Source organism: Phoxinus phoxinus (assembly GCF_949152265.1).
Source record: "Phoxinus phoxinus genome assembly, chromosome: 2".
NCBI classification, from domain to species: Eukaryota; Metazoa; Chordata; class Actinopteri; order Cypriniformes; family Leuciscidae; genus Phoxinus; species Phoxinus phoxinus.
The window spans coordinates 32159811-32178722 of NC_136877.1; the positions used below are offsets into that span (position 1 = coordinate 32159811).

General features: G+C 39.7%; 1 protein-coding gene and 1 long non-coding RNA gene across 3 annotated transcripts in view; one reads left to right on the top strand and one right to left on the bottom strand.

The window, feature by feature from the left end:
* The window catches only part of LOC306994754, a 64711-nt gene that overhangs the window by 21193 nt on the left and 24606 nt on the right, over positions 1 to 18912 (bottom strand). For both annotated transcript variants that reach the window (XR_013796731.1, XR_013796732.1), the window contains exon 4: positions 3017 to 3147. This is a non-coding gene — a long non-coding RNA (uncharacterized lncRNA). The remainder of the gene's footprint in view (positions 1 to 3016; positions 3148 to 18912) is intronic.
* Positions 8477 to 12256, top strand: irx5a (iroquois homeobox 5a). Its single transcript, XM_079595451.1, has 3 exons — positions 8477 to 9137; positions 10166 to 10571; positions 11071 to 12256. The coding sequence occupies exons 1-3, from the start codon at positions 8895 to 8897 to the stop codon at positions 11760 to 11762; spliced, it is 1341 nt and encodes a 446-aa protein (XP_079451577.1). The 5' UTR covers positions 8477 to 8894; the 3' UTR covers positions 11763 to 12256.

Consider the following 18912-nt stretch of genomic DNA (forward strand, 5'->3'; position numbering starts at 1 on the left):
TATTTTAATTTACTTGGGCAAAATAGTAGTGAATAGAATTTTTATATTTTCACATGAACAGATATAACATAAAAAATATATATCTTATATTAGCTTATATATTTTAATATTAGCTAATTTACCATCATTTCAGCATACATCCCTTAATGTGTTTGAATTTTGAAAAATGTACAAAGGAAAATGTCAAAGAATAATAATGTGTGAGGGGAATATGTGTGGGTGCATGAATCATATCAAATATTTTCTGTCACAGCTGATGAGTGGTGCATATAAAAACTGCATTCACCTAGACACTGATACAACACACACACACACACACACACACACACACACACACACACACACACACACACACACACACACACACACACACACACACACACACACACACACACACACACACACACACACACAATCCTGCCAAACATTCTCATTATAGTCTCTTAGAGGCTTCTGTCAGTGAGTCAGATCAGAGAGAGTGCGTGAAATCTCGCTAATGGGCATTACAGAATTATGGGCTTTCCCTCGCTCGCTCTCTCTCTCTAGCTCTGTCTCCCTCCCACTCCCTCTCTCCATCAGGACCTGTGTGAGAGAAAGAAAAGCGCACACAAAAGGAACACACAGAATGAAAGGTAAGGAAAACGAGCATTCGGTGAATATTTACAACAGTAAATTCGGCCTAAGAAAACACAAGATGTTTCATGTGGAAAGCCATCCCTCCCAAGCACCTCAATCTTTCCCTCTCTTCCTCTGCACTCTCTCGCTCACAGTACCAGTCAGCGAGATGACTCCTGGTGCTGTCTAGCTTCACTTTCAAAGCGCTTTTTAAATGGGCTCCCTCAAGGACGGAAGCACAGCCTTCACCTCTGCGCACCTCTACTGTCTCCCGCATGGACGACCCTCTTAACTTTCCCTCCTTAGCCCTCACTCAAAATATTCAGACGAAGACCCTGCTTTTCAACAGATTCTCCTAGCGTTGGCAAATATAGCTGCGTGGTGGTGAGTGCGCCATGTTAAGCTATGAGAACCGAGGCTTCTGCCACAGTCATTACACGGTGTGCTGCTCACACACTGATGTTGTCTGAAGAGCATCTCATCTGCATAGAGACACACTTCACGGGTTACACAGTCTGCACACACATTGCTCCTTTGCCTTCATTAACAGGCTACAGGGAAACAAATATGAGACGACAAGCAATGTTTTGATAGTGGGTTGCTGTGCTTAATTATTATAACACTAAGAACAAACCAATACTGGTCAATGAAATCAAAAATTATGAAAACAGACGGATACCCTCCAATCATAAAAAAAAAAAAAAAGATTCTGGAATTTCTTATTTTTTAGCACAATCAAATAATTGAGATGCCTACACTTTAAAATATATTTCACCCAAAATTAGATTAAAAATCAGTCATTATTATTCTCACCCTCATGTTTTTCCAAACCTGTATGACACTAACTTTATCTTATGGAACACAAAAGAAGATATTTTTAAAATATATTATGGCAATACAAATGATCCCATTGACATTCACTCTTTAGATGAAAACACATCTTCAAAATATATAGCCTATCTTTTGTGTTCTGCAGAAGAAAGAAAGTCACACATGTTTGGAATAACATGGGAGTGAGTAAAAGAAGAATGATACGTTTACACCAAGAATGATAACTATAAGAATAACTATATTAGCGTCCACACACAACAATATTGTTCTGTTTATTACAAGCGTGCTGCAGTTATGTCATCTAGCACCTTAAAATGCTGGACTCTGACATTCTTTTATATTTAGAACGATTTTTAGAACTATATCTTTATCATTATTTATATAGTTATCGTCATTGGTGTAAACAGGCCTTAAATAATGACAGAATGTTTCTTTCTAGGTGAACTATCTCTTTAAGTAGAGTCGAATATGAGCAACAGTGGAGCTCTGTTGACATCTTTCTGGTTTTGCAGTGATGGGACTAGAGAGTGAGCAAAGGTGAGACGAGTGGCTCTTTGATCTCACTGCCATATTTTTATTGCGAGGGTGGAACCACATTTCTCTGGGCTACAGATGCTTATGGGAAATGAAAGGTGAGCACACCCGCAGATACCAGTGTGTCACACTAAAATTCATCCTCCCTGAGGGAGAAGAGAGGCGAGGAAGAGGGTTATGCAAACAGATCATCAGCAAATAATGCCTGGGCCCCAAGCAACAAAAGTCAAATGCTTGAATGCTACGATTGGAAAATAGACTCACACAAGCACAATGGCGAAGTAGATCAGAGGCATATGGACAGATACCTAGAGCAAAATGCACTCAAACACCTGGCCAGGTGTAGAGAAACAGACTCTAGGAAACGTCTATGGAGAATTTCAATTTCTTAGGCTGTGCTCCTTTAACATACATTTCATTATGATTTCTATTTAATTAGTATTCAAGGATTATAGCCTCAAAAAAGCATTAAACTTCAAAATAACAAACAACTCCATAAGAATGTATATTTCTACAGTACTGGTCAGCATTCTCCTGAGCTTCGCTGATATATTACGAGAGGCTGTATCATGTGCTATCGCAGCATTACAAAACAGCTCATTTGGATCCGGCACCTCAGCGATATCATCCTAATGAGGAGCAAATGGGGAATGAGGCCTCGCTCGCATTGTTGTTGCCACGGATTACACCTGACACCCAAAACGCTGAGGCTTGATCGGGTAGCTGTTCGAACGTATCAAAGGCAGAGAAGAGAAACCCAACACCTCTGCTGCGAGAAAGCGATGGGGAGAAAATGTGAGAGGGCACGTACGGTATGCAGAGAGGCAGGCAGAGAAAGCCATCTACATTTCAAATGCAGAGGATGTTTTCCGTTGGATGTTTATGAAACATGGCTGCTGGGATTGAGCAACTGTAAGAGGATATGGCATCAAAGAGCTGCTCAGAGAAAACAAAACAACAACACGCCGCTGCTCACGGAAGAGGAGAGCAGAACACAACACCTCCTAAGAATTATGCAGCAGCTTCAGCTGATTACCTGCAACCGGGGGCCTCTAAACGACTCGCTCGAACCTCAGGCCCGGGAACCAACTGTGTGGATGGGCCGTGGGCGTGGCACAGCGCTGACCAATGGGACGGCAGGAGAGCTTCGCTTAAAAAGAGAATGATCTGTGGATGAAAGAGTGTACCGAATGGTGTGATCATAGCAAAACAAGGGTGCTACTGCAGTGACATAAAGCAGTTTGGGACTATATATAAAAACACTCCAGGTAAACATTTCTCAAATCTTCTTTATCGTTCATTTTCAACAACTTCACCTTCCATTATTAAACTTTATGGTACGTTTAGTTATTGTGAAACCACATAAAAAAAAAGAAGAAGCATTTTAGCTAACATCTTACAGTACCGGAATGAATAAAAAAAGCCAAAGCGGTTTAGAGAGAAAAAAAAGTTGAATTACATTTAATGAAATCCTCTGGAGGTCATTTGGAGGTGACCGCTTGTTTTCTCACACCAATTAAAGGGCATTTTGAAAGATCAGGGACTGCTAAGAGTTTAAGTCTCAGTGAGACATTTAAGAAAGACTCTGCCTTGTAAATGATATAATATACATAAACAAGACCGCAGTTGATTAACGATCTGTAAACCTCTAGTGTGGACTAATCTAAGAATCTTAGATTTAAATACAACCTGTAGAATTCACCCTAACCAGGAATGACACACATTTAGGTAGATGCAGTTTTTAGTTATACAGGAATACATTAAAAACACCTTTTCAAGCATTTCACCTTTATTGCTCTTGTGGCTAGAATTAATACAATTGGCTGTATACACCATTTGACTACATTTTAATTCGATTATTTTTTTTTGAGTTCATAGACAAAAGACATTTTATCATACAAACCCTACTTAAAATCAATAAATCATCTAGTATTATTAAAGTTTGTCAATGTAAAGACCCTGTAAAATGATGCATAAATTCCTATCAAGATCTTCCAAGACTGCTTCTACAAATATTACATCAAATGTAGAAGTTGATAAAATCCATGACAGGGTTCATTCTGTCATTGCACAAGCTACTGTAATACAATTCTGCTTAAAAACAGTGGTGGATACACCACTCATTTCAGTTCTGTTTCAATAGCTGCAATGTCAGTCATTCAGTAAAACAGCTGCTGTGTAACTCTTTGTATATTCATAACTTAAAAGTTATATTAAAATATGCACCTATGCCAAAAGGCTCTTTCATTCACTCTCAAAATATGTTGTCAGATAACTAGTAGCAGTGCTTTCCTGCAACCATTTGATCATAACAGTGTTTACATGTGCACATACAGGCTTCTGGTGTCTGATTTAATATTATAAGACAGCAAATGAGCCGTACAAGACACAGGCATCTGCAGTAGTACTGCTGTAGTAGAGAGTGCATTAAATTGTTGTGTGCTGATAAGAGATGCGTCGGCAAAACCCTGAAAAGCTTGTTTTCCTTACACTCAATCCTCATTAGGCTCAATCAATACTCCTTTAGTCCCTCGGCTTACTGACTCATTTCAAAATAGCATTACAGGTCATTTGTCTCATCGTTTGACTAGACTGCATTACGGTGCTTTCTCGCTCCAGAGCAGAGAATGACGCAGAGAGGAGAGAGAATGTTGGATACTGAGATTTCTACGTTCTGGATACAACTTTAAATATTTTTTGGTGAGAAGCATTGAAAAATCAATGTCTGCTTCCTACAATCCATTTCAACCAAATCAATCATAATCTAACCGGCTGGCGGGGGAAAGAGAGAGAGAGACGGGGGAGGGAGATGAGAGAAAGACAGAAAGACCGAGAGAGAAAAATGCACACAATCTTTGTCTGAAATCTCTCAATTCTAAATCCATTCTCATAAAAAGCTCATCATCACATGGTTTAGCCTGGCTAACGGCCTGTCAGTCACCAGGGGCCTCCAAGGAAGACTTCCGGGAATATGGAGACACAGCCGGGGGACCCGGGGACCCAGTCTACCTCTGCCATATGAACACTTTAAAATTGACTGGGGTGGTAAAGGCTATCATGATGAGAATCAGCAAGTCGATTAAATCTGCTAGAACTCCCTCACGGTATTTTCACACCTGTTCCAGGGGGCAGAAAAAAAATACCAGGGTAATCATGTTTAAAATAAATGAGCTCCTGCATCAACAATCTGGTGGTTTCAATAAAAAGTCTTCGGCAAACCTATAGAGTACTGACAGATTTAGATTGCTCTTTTAAAGGATCAGCGTTGCCCCTTTTGATCTTGTGCCCTACTTACTTATTTGGATCATGGTTAGAAGCGCTCCATTACAAGCTACATTGTTATGAGTGAAAACTTGCACTCAAGTCGACAGGTTTAGGTAAGAATCAAGTTGTTTCCAAGCTTAAAAAAACTTACTAAAATAAATTAAAAATGAATGATGCATAAACTATTTTTTCCTTTCAAGTTGTTGACTCAAATGTGTTAAAATATTATATATATATATATATGAATAAAAATTCTGACATGTATAAATATAAAAAATTATTTAGCTGTTTATTGCAATAGTAGGCTAATAATAATAATACGCATTATTATTATTATTATGTTGCAGAGCTGCTTGGGGGATAGGGTTTACTTGTGCACATGTGTTTAATCATTTCATAAAAATGGCAAGGTCAAAAATAAATCACATCCATTATTCGCCACGGATCTCCCCAAAGCATTAGCGGCGGACTGTTTAGAATTTCAATTGGCTTCCAAGTGGCAAAACCCCTTAGCTAATACATCAAAGAATATTTGGCGTCAACTAATCGGTTTAAGGCAGATTTGAAGTGGCTAAAATCCGTTTGAGGGGGACAGAGAGAGAGGTACACGTTACCGGCTGCCCATTGCTGTCGGGAGAGACACGCCTAACCTTGTGCCTCGAGGAAACCTGTCATGCACTTCACGTTAACTAACTTTGTTTAACCACCAGCGCATTCTGCGCGCGAACGCGAGAAGCAATTAGTCTGCTACAATAGATAATGCTTTCTAATAATAGTTTCTAAATCCAAATTAAATTACGTCGTTTCCCCCAGGCAATTTGGTGAAAAAGCACCACTTGAAATACCTCCCCCCTACTCCTACTTTTTTTTTTTTTTTTTTTTTTTTTTTTTGGTCGTCAATGTTATATTTCGTTTGACAGACAATTGCATTATTGTGCAAAGATTCAGACTCCTGCATATCTGCACGCCTCGTTACAAACATGCATAATTGGAAACATAAGCGTCCGTCATAAAACAAGCAAAACTGATACATCAGTGAGAGCACATAACCTAACATAAGCCTACACCTCCCCTTGCCGTCCAGTCTGGGAGTTCACGGGAGCATTTCGGGAAAATAAGGCACGAACTATTTCAATACAAAACCCTCTTTGCTAAGACATCATGTTTAAAAGTGCTGTTTTTCGTCAACCTACACGACTGCTTTGATTAGGCTATTATATAGAGAATGTAATTTAAGTTAAATAAGCAGTTTCCTACCTTTCTGCCAGCGCGTGAAGAATGTGACTGCTGCATTTCTCTTTCCATGCTTTCTTTCATTCACCCCTCCACTATGGCTAAACAGACTGCTTATCGAATCCTATTGGTGAAGAGGAACTCATTACTGCCGATAATACTCTATCAATGAATATTGACGTCATTTAAATGCTGCCACTCCCGGGTATCCTTGGAAACTGGTACGCTATTTAAAGCTGACTGTAAATAAAATAATAATAATAATAAAAAGTTAATGAGGTTAGGGGTTTTTATATGGCATATGCTTTTTTGGTGTAATATGCAAAAGATTCAAAATGTAAAATGATAATAAACACATGTAGCCTATGGCTATATTTATTTTTTCTCATGAATTGACATGGAACGAAATAAGTAGGCTACTCAAACTATCAGGCTATTGTGGTTCATGTTCTTCAATTCTATTTCGTTCATTTATAGCCAACACTCACGGGTGGTGCAGAAATAATAAAAACGTCTTCACTATCACAGTCGACAATTTCGTATGTCTTCAGATTGTTTTGCTTTGAACTTAGCATTGGTCCACTGAGTTTGAGCGTCATCATTCTTTACTCCTGAGAGAGCAGTAACACGTGACCTCATGCACACTCTCTGTAGCAGCGCCTACAGCGATCCCTTTCGGCTCACAGAGACTTTAACAAGTGAGCCAGTTCACTCCTCAGCCACCACTTATGTTTTTGTTTGTTTAGTTTTTTAAAATTAATCATAAACATCGGATATAGGTCTATTAATCAGTTCACCTGTAGTTTGTAAAAGCGTAAGTGAAATTCTGTAGATTTATAATGCCACCATTTTAAATTATTTAAGTTACGGCACTTAAATTATTAAATTAAATTATGATAAACACTGATTACATTTAGCCTACCTTTTATTCGGCTATTGATTTCTACGTATAGTGGACATTTAGTAGGGCCTATTAGTAGCCTATTAATCTATTTAGTAGGCCTATGTATTGCTGTGATATATATTGTAGGTTACAGTAAATAAAAATAAAATCCATTTCATCTTAATGCATTTAGGTAGCCTATATTTACTTAAATTGATATGTATCTCCATTTTGAGTATGCTAGACGCACACAATACAGTCTGCGAGCAAATAGAACAAAATACATGAGGATATCCTCCGCCACAGAGGAATATATCTGTTTGAATCAAAAGGGCTTAGAGCCCCTGGTCGTGGTGGATTTGCCGTGGTTCATATGGTCTTAATCTGTCTGCGCTTGGGGCTTTGGTGTAAAGGAGAAGAAGATCTGGTTTGTTCCGGGATCTAAGGCGAAAACTGTCTAGCGGACAAATCAGTTAACACCTGTCAAAAGTTACTTCTTCACTTTCTACCACTGAGATTTGATAAGCGCGCACTCACTTTCGCCGCATTGTTTCTGTAAAATGGTTTTGCGAAAACTATTTGTGTAAATATTTTCCAAGCCGTAAATGTATACAGTGAGGCAATAATATAGACAATCTCCCCCAAATGCAGGTCCGTGTTCAGCTGACTTAAGGCACGATGGATCACCGACTGTTGCGTATTCTTGAAAAAAAAAAAAAAAGCTTAAAATGAGCACCGAGAGCACACAAAACCGAGGAGGATAAATAACTGCAAACAGTACTTGTAGCGTCTCCCGTCGTATTTACCAAGCCGTCCCAGAAAGATAACAGTCCATTTGTTATTAATCATGTGTAAAAATGACGGCTTCGTGTATTTAGAAAATGAGGAAAGTTGAAGTTGATGTACTGGCTCGCATGAGACCGCCATCCAGGGGCTGTAGCTGCTCAGTCTAAGGCAATGAGGCTTGTTAGAGACAAAAATATGGGGATAGCGGGGGAGATTGTTAGTGAGTGCCAGGATACGAATGTAGAGAGAGAGAGAGAGAGAGAGAGAGAGAGAGAGAGAGAGAGAGAGAGAGAGAGAGAGAGAGAGAGAGAATCGATTCAGGTTGGGCTGCTGTAACCCAGCTCTAGCTTGCCTTTAGTTCGATGACTACACCCCGAGAGGAGGAGCGAGAGGCTCATAGTAGGCGTCAGAATCCTCAATTTCCAACTTAGCATCCTGGCAGGACACTCTCCGAAGCAAAGCCCCATCCGAGAGCAAAAAACTTGTCCCGCGCGCTCGGCATGAGAGTCACAGCGCGCGCAGAGGGTGAGAGAGCGCCTCGAAAATCCGCGTGCGAGTCTGACAACGACTGATTAACGAGTGTGAAGTCTATGCATTCGTCGTCCTCTTTAATTCCCATCACTGCTATCAACGTGAGGAGGACGGGACGGAGGTCTGTTTACTCGGAACTCTATGAGCGAGCGCGGAGAGCGCGTGAGAGTTTGAGGGAGAAGAACTCAAGTGAGAAGCTTATATTTGGATCTGCACCATGGCGTACCCTCAGGGCTACTTGTATCAGCCATCCGCCTCTTTGGCACTCTATTCCTGTCCTGCATACAGTACAAGCGTGATATCGGGACCTCGGACAGACGAGCTAGGGAGATCTTCCTCTGGCTCAGCTTTCGCTCCCTATGCCGGATCTACAGCGTTCACTAGCGCCTCGCCAGGCTACAATTCCCATCTCACGTACAGTGCTGATGCGGCCGCCGCCGCCACTTTCACTTCTTATGTGGTGAGTGCGCTTTATTCACGGTCCTTTGTATTATTCTACTTTTAAAAAGTTGCGTGGATAAATTGTTATGCTTCGTTGTAATGCATATTGTGTTGCAAGAATGAGACACAATGTAATCATTTGCGCAAGATTTGCGGTTTTAACTATCAAATATGCATTCGCGTAATTTGGTTAGGTTTCATGACACTTTAAATAATACACACTGCAGTAGCCTACAACATTTAAAAAAAAATGTTGTAGGCATAAAACAACCATAAATTGTTCTAAAATAAACATTACAACACATAGACTGATATTTTCTCTACACAGTAAATGAAGCAGGTAATTCCGATATCAATAAATGCAAACAGAAAAACAGACATACTTTCACGTATTTTTCAAATTATTTATATATTTTTTTAAATTATTATTATTATATTATTGTGTTAAATGGTGACAACACGATTTCCTCTGTTCTGTGGGCAGCAGCCAAACAATATTCTTGGTATCAAAGGGAATAAATTATCAGTTGCTCCCCATTTGTCTTAACCGTGTATTTAGTCAAATAGGCTACTTAAAATGACACATGTTCTACCGGCTATTTAAATGTGAATTGCGTGCACGTAGGTCAGCGCTGGTCAAAGCGAGCACAGCACTGTCAGATGACCCAACATAACGCTGCAACTTCTAATTAGCTGGCTAATCTGAAAATAAACATTGTCAAAAGTCAGTATCGCTGTCGAAAAAAGATTTATGATCGCTAACAATGAGGAGGGATTTTTGAGAGAACGTTGTGAAATTGCATTTCACAATCATTCCTGCTGGAGGGAATGAGGCAACTGAAAAAAAAAATAGAGAATACGTGGCCCTGCGGCCTTGCCCTTTACTATTTTGATTAATTCGGTTTAAAGTGTATTTGTGGCATGCATGTGTGTGCGTGTTTGTTTTTGGTGTGTTTGCGTTAGTGGTTTGTAACCGATCTTACATTGTGCGCAGGTGTCCATAAAGTGATATTTTGCTAATAAAACAATTGATTTGGCTCTTTGCAGAGCTCCCCGTATGACCACACGACAGGCATGGCCGGATCTATAGGGTATCATCCTTACGCTGCTCCCTTAGGCTCGTACCCGTATGGAGACCCAGCTTACCGCAAGAATGCTACCCGGGACGCCACAGCCACTTTGAAAGCTTGGCTTAGCGAGCACCGGAAAAACCCGTACCCCACCAAAGGCGAGAAGATCATGCTGGCCATCATCACTAAGATGACCCTCACTCAAGTGTCCACCTGGTTCGCCAACGCCAGGCGGAGGCTAAAGAAGGAGAACAAGATGACCTGGACCCCACGGAACCGGAGCGAAGACGAGGAAGAGGACGAAAACATTGATCTAGAGAAAAACGACGACGACGAGCCAAACAAGCCCACGGACAAGGGAGACTCCACAGACACAGAGGCAGGTCTGTGGAAAAATCATCAATTTTTCATCGCAGTCGTTTCCACTCCGGGCGCAAAATTGATTGCTGGTTAATGGTGGTATATTATTTATAATGGGAGAATTGCTTTAAATAATAATCACCTTGAACTCCTCTAATTTGACTTCTTATGGACTGAGAATTGCTGGTGACGTATGGTGTTTTGCACATCATTTATCTCGAGCTGCATAATAAGGGCACAGCTGGTGCACGGCATCTCATTTATAGCTATAATAATAGCAGCCTATTTATAATAATATTAATAGTAATAATAATAATAATAAGTATTATTATTATATGAATGTCAAATATTAAACAACTTTGCAAATGGGTACATGAATTTAATGAGATTTTTTTTGAAACAGTAAAACTATACAACAGTTTAAAATAACGAGGTGATATTTGTCTAATCTTCAAAAAAAATGTTTATGTCGACCAGTCTTGCTTAATCAAATCTATTTTTGTATTATTTTTTTGCTTTCAGATCATAAACTCATCAACCCAGGGGAGATACCATGCGACAGATTTAAAGACGAGACTCATGCTAAAGATCTTGATCCACCTTTGACAGACTCGGAATTAAAAGACACAGAGGAGCGGACGGATTTGCTCGCAGAGCAAGCGAAACCCACCACCTCCTCTCCCCCCATCCTACAGAGAGGGAGTGATCTCATTACGCAAGAAAAGCCCACAGAACCGGGCCACGCCGCGAGCACGGTGAACAGCAACGTAACGTCTGTTATTCATTCTCCCCCTTCGGCGCCCAAACCCAAACTCTGGTCTCTGGCCGAGATCGCCACGTCTTCGGACAGGTGCAAAGGGAGCAGTGAGGCTCCACAGGCCGCGGGACTGGGTCAAAGCACAGTCATAGCCAGCGCGGCCTCGCCGAGCCGTTCCTCCCCTCAGTGCCCTCTCCCTAATAACACTGTCCTTTCTCGGCCTATTTACTACACGTCCCCTTTTTACCCGGGTTACACGAACTATAGCACTTTCGGACACCTCCACAGCAGCCACGGCACCAACACCAGCTCAACGGCACATTTCAATGGATTAAGCCAGACTGTTTTAAACAGAGCCGAGGCTCTGGTAAGAGAGAGCAAAGTAAGAAGCCAAACACAGGTAGATCTTTGTAAAGACTCACCTTATGAGCTAAAGAAAGGTATGTCAAACATTTAATACCGGATTCATCGCCAATCACACGGACATTTATTTATTATTTGTGGTTGCTTAAAGAAGAAGCAAAAGAAGACGCATTCTGATTAAGAAAAAAAAATCTGAGGACAATTATTTTCTGAGTAAATGCTTATCCTCAAAATCTTAGTTTCTGAATTGTTAATCAAGAGGATGTAACTTCTAAGAATTGTCTTAAACGCTGCAGCCGCCTGAGTCTATTTGTATTAAAGACTAATATGTATATTTAATGTAGCATTTTGTATTTAAAATGGACAATACACTATCTTTGAAGTAAATTATGGAAAAGAAAATGTGTGCAGCGACTGATTTGGGAATTTGCATGCATGTGAATGAGAATTTGATAGCTGCACAATTTAAGCGATATTATTTATGAAGATAAATTACATCATGACAAGTATCATTTCTAAACAGCAGCGTCATTATACTTGGACTTATCAGGCAGCCTATATATTGTGATTTAGCCTACCTCTAAAAACAAGCAGGGGCGGCACATATTGAAACTCAGGCGGTTTGGGAAAAGCCATGAAGACGATGCTTTATTTGTCGGATCGATGCTGTTGTTTTTACGAAAGTTTTTTTTTGTTTTTTTTTTCTCGATAGCCTTCGGTCAGGGCAATGCTCATCTCTCTTTTGCAAACAGAGAGATTGCTCGACGGATGAATATTGATATGACAACACCGGCAGAAGTGTCGAGCAGTCATTTAACCCAATTACATTCCAACCGCGTCGTGTTATATGCAAAGCAATCAGGTGGCGAACTCCAGTAATGAGTTCGATTTTATGCCAAATTTAGACCTCATTACTATTTCCTAGGCGTGGCAAAGTGGTTAGAGGCGCGCGGCGATGCGGAGTGGGTCTGGGAGCATACTGCTCTGTTATATCATTAAATGGTAGGATAGGCTTAATAGTGCTTTGGATTATAGACGCTGATGGCTTTCAAGAGTGTAGCCAAGGTGCCGTGACAAGCAAATGTCCCCCTGGCATGGCCTGTCCCTAGTACTGTCCTGCACCTCTACCCTCACCCGCAGGTAGGTGTCACACTTGCTCTTAATTTCGAGGCCTGACTCTTTAGCAGACAGAGAGTGAGCCTTCTTCAAGAGGCGTATAAGCGGGTGTAAGTGGGAGTAACAGATTATAGCTGACATGTAGCCTATTTTATAAAACTTTTTATTTTTATTTTTATAAAAACAACTTTGTAATAACTAAGAGAGTTACGAAGGTACAAAATGGTACACAGATTACAATTAAAATAATAAAGATACATAAAGACGTCAGTTGTTTTGGTTACACATTAAGCAAGTTCAGTCTCCAAATTACAAAAAAACAAATTAATTTATAACCGACTTTTAGTGAACATTTTAGCAAATTATGCAATTAACTACATAATCACAAATAATTATATTGTTGTTCGTTCTCAATTGTATTATTTGACATGGTTCCATTAAATATTATGATTATTATAAAATGTTAATACAATTAATATAATAGACATTCAATAACGAAGTATGGCCTATTTAAAAAAAAATCATGAATATTAATAAAAATGAATTGAACATTCATTTTAAAAAACACATCCTCTACATAATACTTATATTTCCACCATGCCTTGAATTACTATCTGAAATGTATAATAATAATAATCATCATCATAGTAGTAATAGACGTGAGGACGGGAAGCGACTTGATTCAGTCGGAGGTCGTGTCATTAATCTCTATAGTTTACTTTGTGCACTCCAGTTGAAAAGTCCCCTGGGTTTCATTTAATTCCCCTGGCTCTAATGTCCTTCCCCGGCAGCAGAGCGGGTGAGGGGGGCAGCTATATTTAATCTCTCGGAGTGGGATGGAGCTGCCACTGCACCACATCAGCCGGCTAAATAGCATAATTATGTTTTTCTTTGCTGATCCCTCTAGGAGTTGAAGCATTCGATGCAATGCCCCGTCTGTCCATAAGCCCTAGAAGTTTGAAAAAGCAATTTATATATCGAAGACAAATGGTTAAATTTTTCCTCTCGAATTAATATAATAAACATTAATTCGTCTGAATTGTGACTTTTTCTTTTCTTTATTTTTTTATTACAAAATATCCTCTTTTCTAATGACATGCCAGGTTTAAATATTGACATTTCGATAATAATTTACGATCCCATTTTACGCATGATAAAAATCAATTGGATATTTCAAACGGTATGGGGATTTGTGTGAAAGCTGATTTCAACGCCACAACAGAGAAAGCCGTTTGAACACACTAAAGATTGATTCCTAATGTATTCTATAAAGGTCGTGTGAACTTAATCTAACTAAAATTTACTGTAAGTGGCTATAATGCAACAATATATATTTAACTCTGGAATTGTCAAAGGTAACTCACGTGACTTAAATTAGTGATTGTTTAGCCTATAGTTAATTTGCTGTGTTGGTTGTGAAAGAAAGACGCATGGGATTTTATTATTTGTATCATTATAGTTTTAAGTTTATAGCCTATATAGCGTAGGCTATATAGGCTATTGCAATCGCGTATAGCCTATGTAGCCTACATTTTAAGCACAGGCGTCAGTAAGGCTATCTTCAACGTAACACAATGTGATACGACCTTAAAGTAAGATTTCGGACTCGGGTCGGCCGGTCCGTGCTTTTGTGAGAATGAATAACCGCGCGAACTCCGTAATGATCCCATACGACTTTGTTCAACTTTCTCTCTCTTTCTCTCTCTCTTCCAGTTGAATGGGTCTCAGACTCATTGTTCGGAAGAGATCCACAGTCACTGTGTGTGCATGTCAAGTGAGAGCAAGACAGTTCCCACGTGTAAAAAAAAAAGAGAAAGAGAGAGAGAGACTGAGACGAATCTAACTGATAGGCTAAATAAAGAAAGTACATATTGAAATAAGATTTCAAAATGTAAATTCAATGTTCTGCAGAGACTTTAGGCTATCTCAGCGTAGCATAACTTAAAAAAAGCCAACAGAAACGTCTTCATCCACGATTTTCCTAAGCATAATTAGCAGGGCTGTGATGTAAACTCTGGAAGAAAAAAATATAGCCATATATTAATTAATTTCACCGTTGTTGTTTTTTAACAATGTCGAACTTTTTAAAACGAAATTACTGAAACGAAATGTATAAAAGTACGTTTATTGCAATCATTCCCGTGCTGTTAAAATATATATTGAAAAGGCGAGTCTCGACAGGCCCCTGGATAACAACTATTTGCTTTCATTAGGAACGTGACATCAGCTTATTCACGCAGCAGGAAAAAAATCTCTTATTCTAACAAAAGTCAGAATAAATGGAGGAGAAAGCGAGAAAAAACCCCCAGCAAACTGATGACGTTTGTGCACATTTACATTAATTGAGAAATACAACGGGAAAGGAAATAATAAAAATTCAATTGTATATAGCCTATACATATATGGGTTATATATATATAGCCTAGGCCTAGCCTATATATATATAAACACACACACCCCAACATGTATTTTAGAAGATCTGATCGCATATTGAATAGAATCTCTAAAATCACATGAAATGTTAGTAGAATTGCAAGGAAAAAATGCAGAACTAATCCAGAATTCAGTGCAGCCTATCATTCAACAATAGCTTTACCACGATCAATAAGATCACAAAACCAAGCAAAGATCAAATATAGAAATAATATTTGAATGAACATGATTATGTTGCACCCCTGCTTAATACGTTATTTAAAACAGAAAACTTGATCTTAAAACATTCACGCGTAAAATTACACCTGCCACGTAATCGAGCAGTGAGCGACATGGGCCTCTCCATAAAACAGGTAGGCCTAACGTCTACGGAGTAATCAAAACCTGTTGATAAAAATAATCGCTAAATCACCGTTAAAATGTACTGGACCAAGTGTTCCAAAGCGGATTTCTGCGTAATATCGACAGTCCACCTGATAAGTCAATGACTACTTGATCCCTCCACACTGACACGACTCCAGCTGAGCCGAATCAAATTCAGCTCGAATGTGTAAAAGGACACCCTTTTATTTGACCTGCTTATAATATGCGCTGGGATATCTGCGCGAGGCAGCAGAGCAAGTGTGGCCAAATTCAGAACTTTTTTTGCCCCTCTTTCTCTCTCTCTCTCTTGTTCTCCTCTTAGTTGTGTGTCGGTTTATTAGCGCTATTAGTTTATAAAAATTGAGAGACAATATGGAAACTTGCTTTGGAAATTCTTGACGGGAACTCGGTCGGGGAAAAAAAAAAAGCGGGTTGAGAGATAAAAACCAGGGGAAATAAATACGGAGGATGAGTCTAGATGAAAAATATTCACAATCATCCTCCCCAAATCTTCAATAAAGAAACCGAAGTGGAGTGGTCTATTCAGTTCGGCATGCTGGGAATACCTCCTCCCTTTTATTTAATCATCCAATCCCACTGAGGAACCTCTTAATTAATTATGGGTGCTAAAAATTCACACCAGCTGTTCCTCTCGTAGCCTACTCTCTCTTCACTCCGGGGCGAAGAGTGTGACGCGGCCATGGGGCGTAATTTTCACAAATTAGCCCATTTTCTCCCCCAAAAAATCGAGCTCCTGTCAGGGCTGCTCTGACGTAGGGTATCATTTCGCGGGCTCTAACTGATCGTAGACGAAGGGGGGAAGGAGAAGTAAAGGGCGGCTTTTCGGCAAAGTCACGGCCCAGTCGACACTTATAAATCGTTCGTGTTAAAGGAACATTTTAGATAGGCAGACGTACATTGTAAGTTGAGCCAGATGAAGTGACAGGCGGTGATTTACTGCTATTTACCCCCACTTTAGCCTAGACTTCACCCACTGTTTTCCTATTGCCCGCGTGCTGCTCTCTGGGGAGAGATTACACGTGTCATTTTCAGCTTTCTGATGTTTTAAGTGAAACCTCCATAGTTTTTTAATAAACAAGGAAAACATCAAAGAAAGAAAGATGAACCGAGTGCGTTTTTGACTAAATATTTTGCGAAGAATAGGCTAATTCAATTAATTCAGACAATAGCCTATAGACATCAAATTCTTTATTAGGTGTGAAAGTAATACCACATATTTTCATTTGTGTTCTGTTAAAGCTAAAATTGCTCTAAAACTAATTTAATAAAGGCATAATTGTGTTTTGTGGATTTATTGAATTAAACAAAACTTTAACTAAACCTAAACACTTTAACCTAACTAATATTGGTTATAAAGATTAAGCCACAGCAGATCAAGTTCAGGACTTAACTGATCACTCATTTCTAGTTTCCAGTTTAGAGACTGGGAGTTGCCATTCCTTCAACTGTCACCAAATTAACTACATTTAAATATTTAAATCGAAAGCAATCAGTATCACAAAACAAGAACATATTTAGAAACATCATTCAAAATATATCTAAAAGATCCATTCATTTCATTTTCTGTGAAATGTGCATTTGAATGTTAATAAATATCATATTCACTTTTACAGTAATTGTTTAATTACATTTCTGTTTACACTGTCACTACAATTAATGATAAGCAGATGCAGGCTACTATAAAATATCAGCAAAATTGAAAGGCAACACCACACAAGGGTGGAGAGGTTTGGTTTCAATGCAGATATAAACGTTTTTTTTTTTTTCACTGCATGGAAAAAAAAATAAAGGGACAGTTTTCAACACATTAGGCTCAAGTCCTAAGAGTCCCACAGCACCACTTTGCCTAGATAAGCGGCTAGTATTATTACATTCTTAATGGTTCAGATTAAGATTGATGAACTGTTTTCTTTTGGGCACTACGCAGGGTCCACGAGAACGGGGGGAGAGGAGAGGGGGACGGAGGAAAGAGGGGATGAAGGGAGGTCTACAAGCTGCCTGTTTATTTTCATTTGGCCTTTTAAATGATCCCTTTCTTCTAGACATCTGTTCCACATTATGACACTGATATTTAGCCTAATGGCTGTTCTGATGCGCTGCTCTGTGAGATAGCTGGAGTCAGCGGCCATTATCTGCAGCCCACCTGGGGAAGAAAGCCAAGCCTGATGATGGAAGTTATGCAAGAGAATGAGGGCCAATCATCTAATTTTTTCCTTTTTTATTTTTTGGAGAAAGCTGACCAGTTTTTCACAGAGAAATTTCCCCCTCTTAGGCTGATGGATGCAAATGTAAGCTCTGTAATTGGATCAGTTCCCCAGATACAGATAAATGGCTGCTGCTTTACTCAGGGTTATTTTGAGCTATGTGAAGACAGCAGTGTGTGTGTGTGTGTGTGTGTGTGTGTGTGTGTGTGTGTGTGTGTGTGTGTGTGTGTGTGACATTAATGCGAGGAGTTGAGACACGCTTTACTCAGTCACAACACATGTGCCTGGACCTACTGTACACATTCACACACTAAATGAGGAGAAGGCACTGCCCTGTGACTGTTTTCTTTCAGGCACTTCACAAGGTGCTGAACTCCCACACACGCCAATTAAGTGAAGCCGCACTTGCTGATGATGTATAACCAGCAATTAACAAATGTTAGACCACAAAACATTTGAAATTTACATTCAAGAAACAAGCAATACTATACATAAAATGATTTTCTTTAAATGGATACTTGACACAAAAATTTAATTCGGTCATCATTTACTCACCCTCATGTCAGTCCAAACACTTGCTTTCTCTCTTACTGACAACTGAGTATCGTTGTTGTTTTTTTCCATTTGTTTGATAAGCCCCCTCTAAACCAAATATTCTGGTTGTGTGCCAGCTGAGAGAGTGTTGGCTAGCTCTCTGATTAGCAGTGTGCTTTACAGCCAAGCAGAATAGGTAATCTCATCAGAGAGGCTTTTTCAACTGATAAACGCCAACTGTGGCCTTCCTTCAACCTCCCGTCTGCACGACCCAACCCCAGACAGGATCCTGCCAAATACATTAATACCTGTTACACTGCAGGAAAGGGGGCAAGTCTCAGCCCAGGCTCAAATAATCGATTGACCTCATTTTCAGTGAAGGCGCCATTTCCAGTCTGAGAAGTAATTCTCTGGCTGAGAATGCCAGAGCCATCTGGGCAAGATAGGTGTAGCGTGGCATGATTTCACCTGCCTGCCAAACACAGAGCAAAGGGGCCACAGTACAACATTGTGCTACTGAACACAGGAGAGATTTCAACACAAGCTCATTTCAGTCTGATTACCATTCAGGTG

Excerpts from the sequence above, each read along its gene's own strand:
- irx5a (XM_079595451.1), top strand. The coding sequence starts at position 8,895 with ATGGCGTACCCTCAGGGCTACTTGTATCAGCCATCCGCCTCTTTGGCA. Across the intron at positions 9,138-10,165 it reads CCACTTTCACTTCTTATGTG|AGCTCCCCGTATGACCACAC; the intron begins GTGAGTGCGCTT and ends GGCTCTTTGCAG. Across the intron at positions 10,572-11,070 it reads CTCCACAGACACAGAGGCAG|ATCATAAACTCATCAACCCA; the intron begins GTCTGTGGAAAA and ends TTTTGCTTTCAG.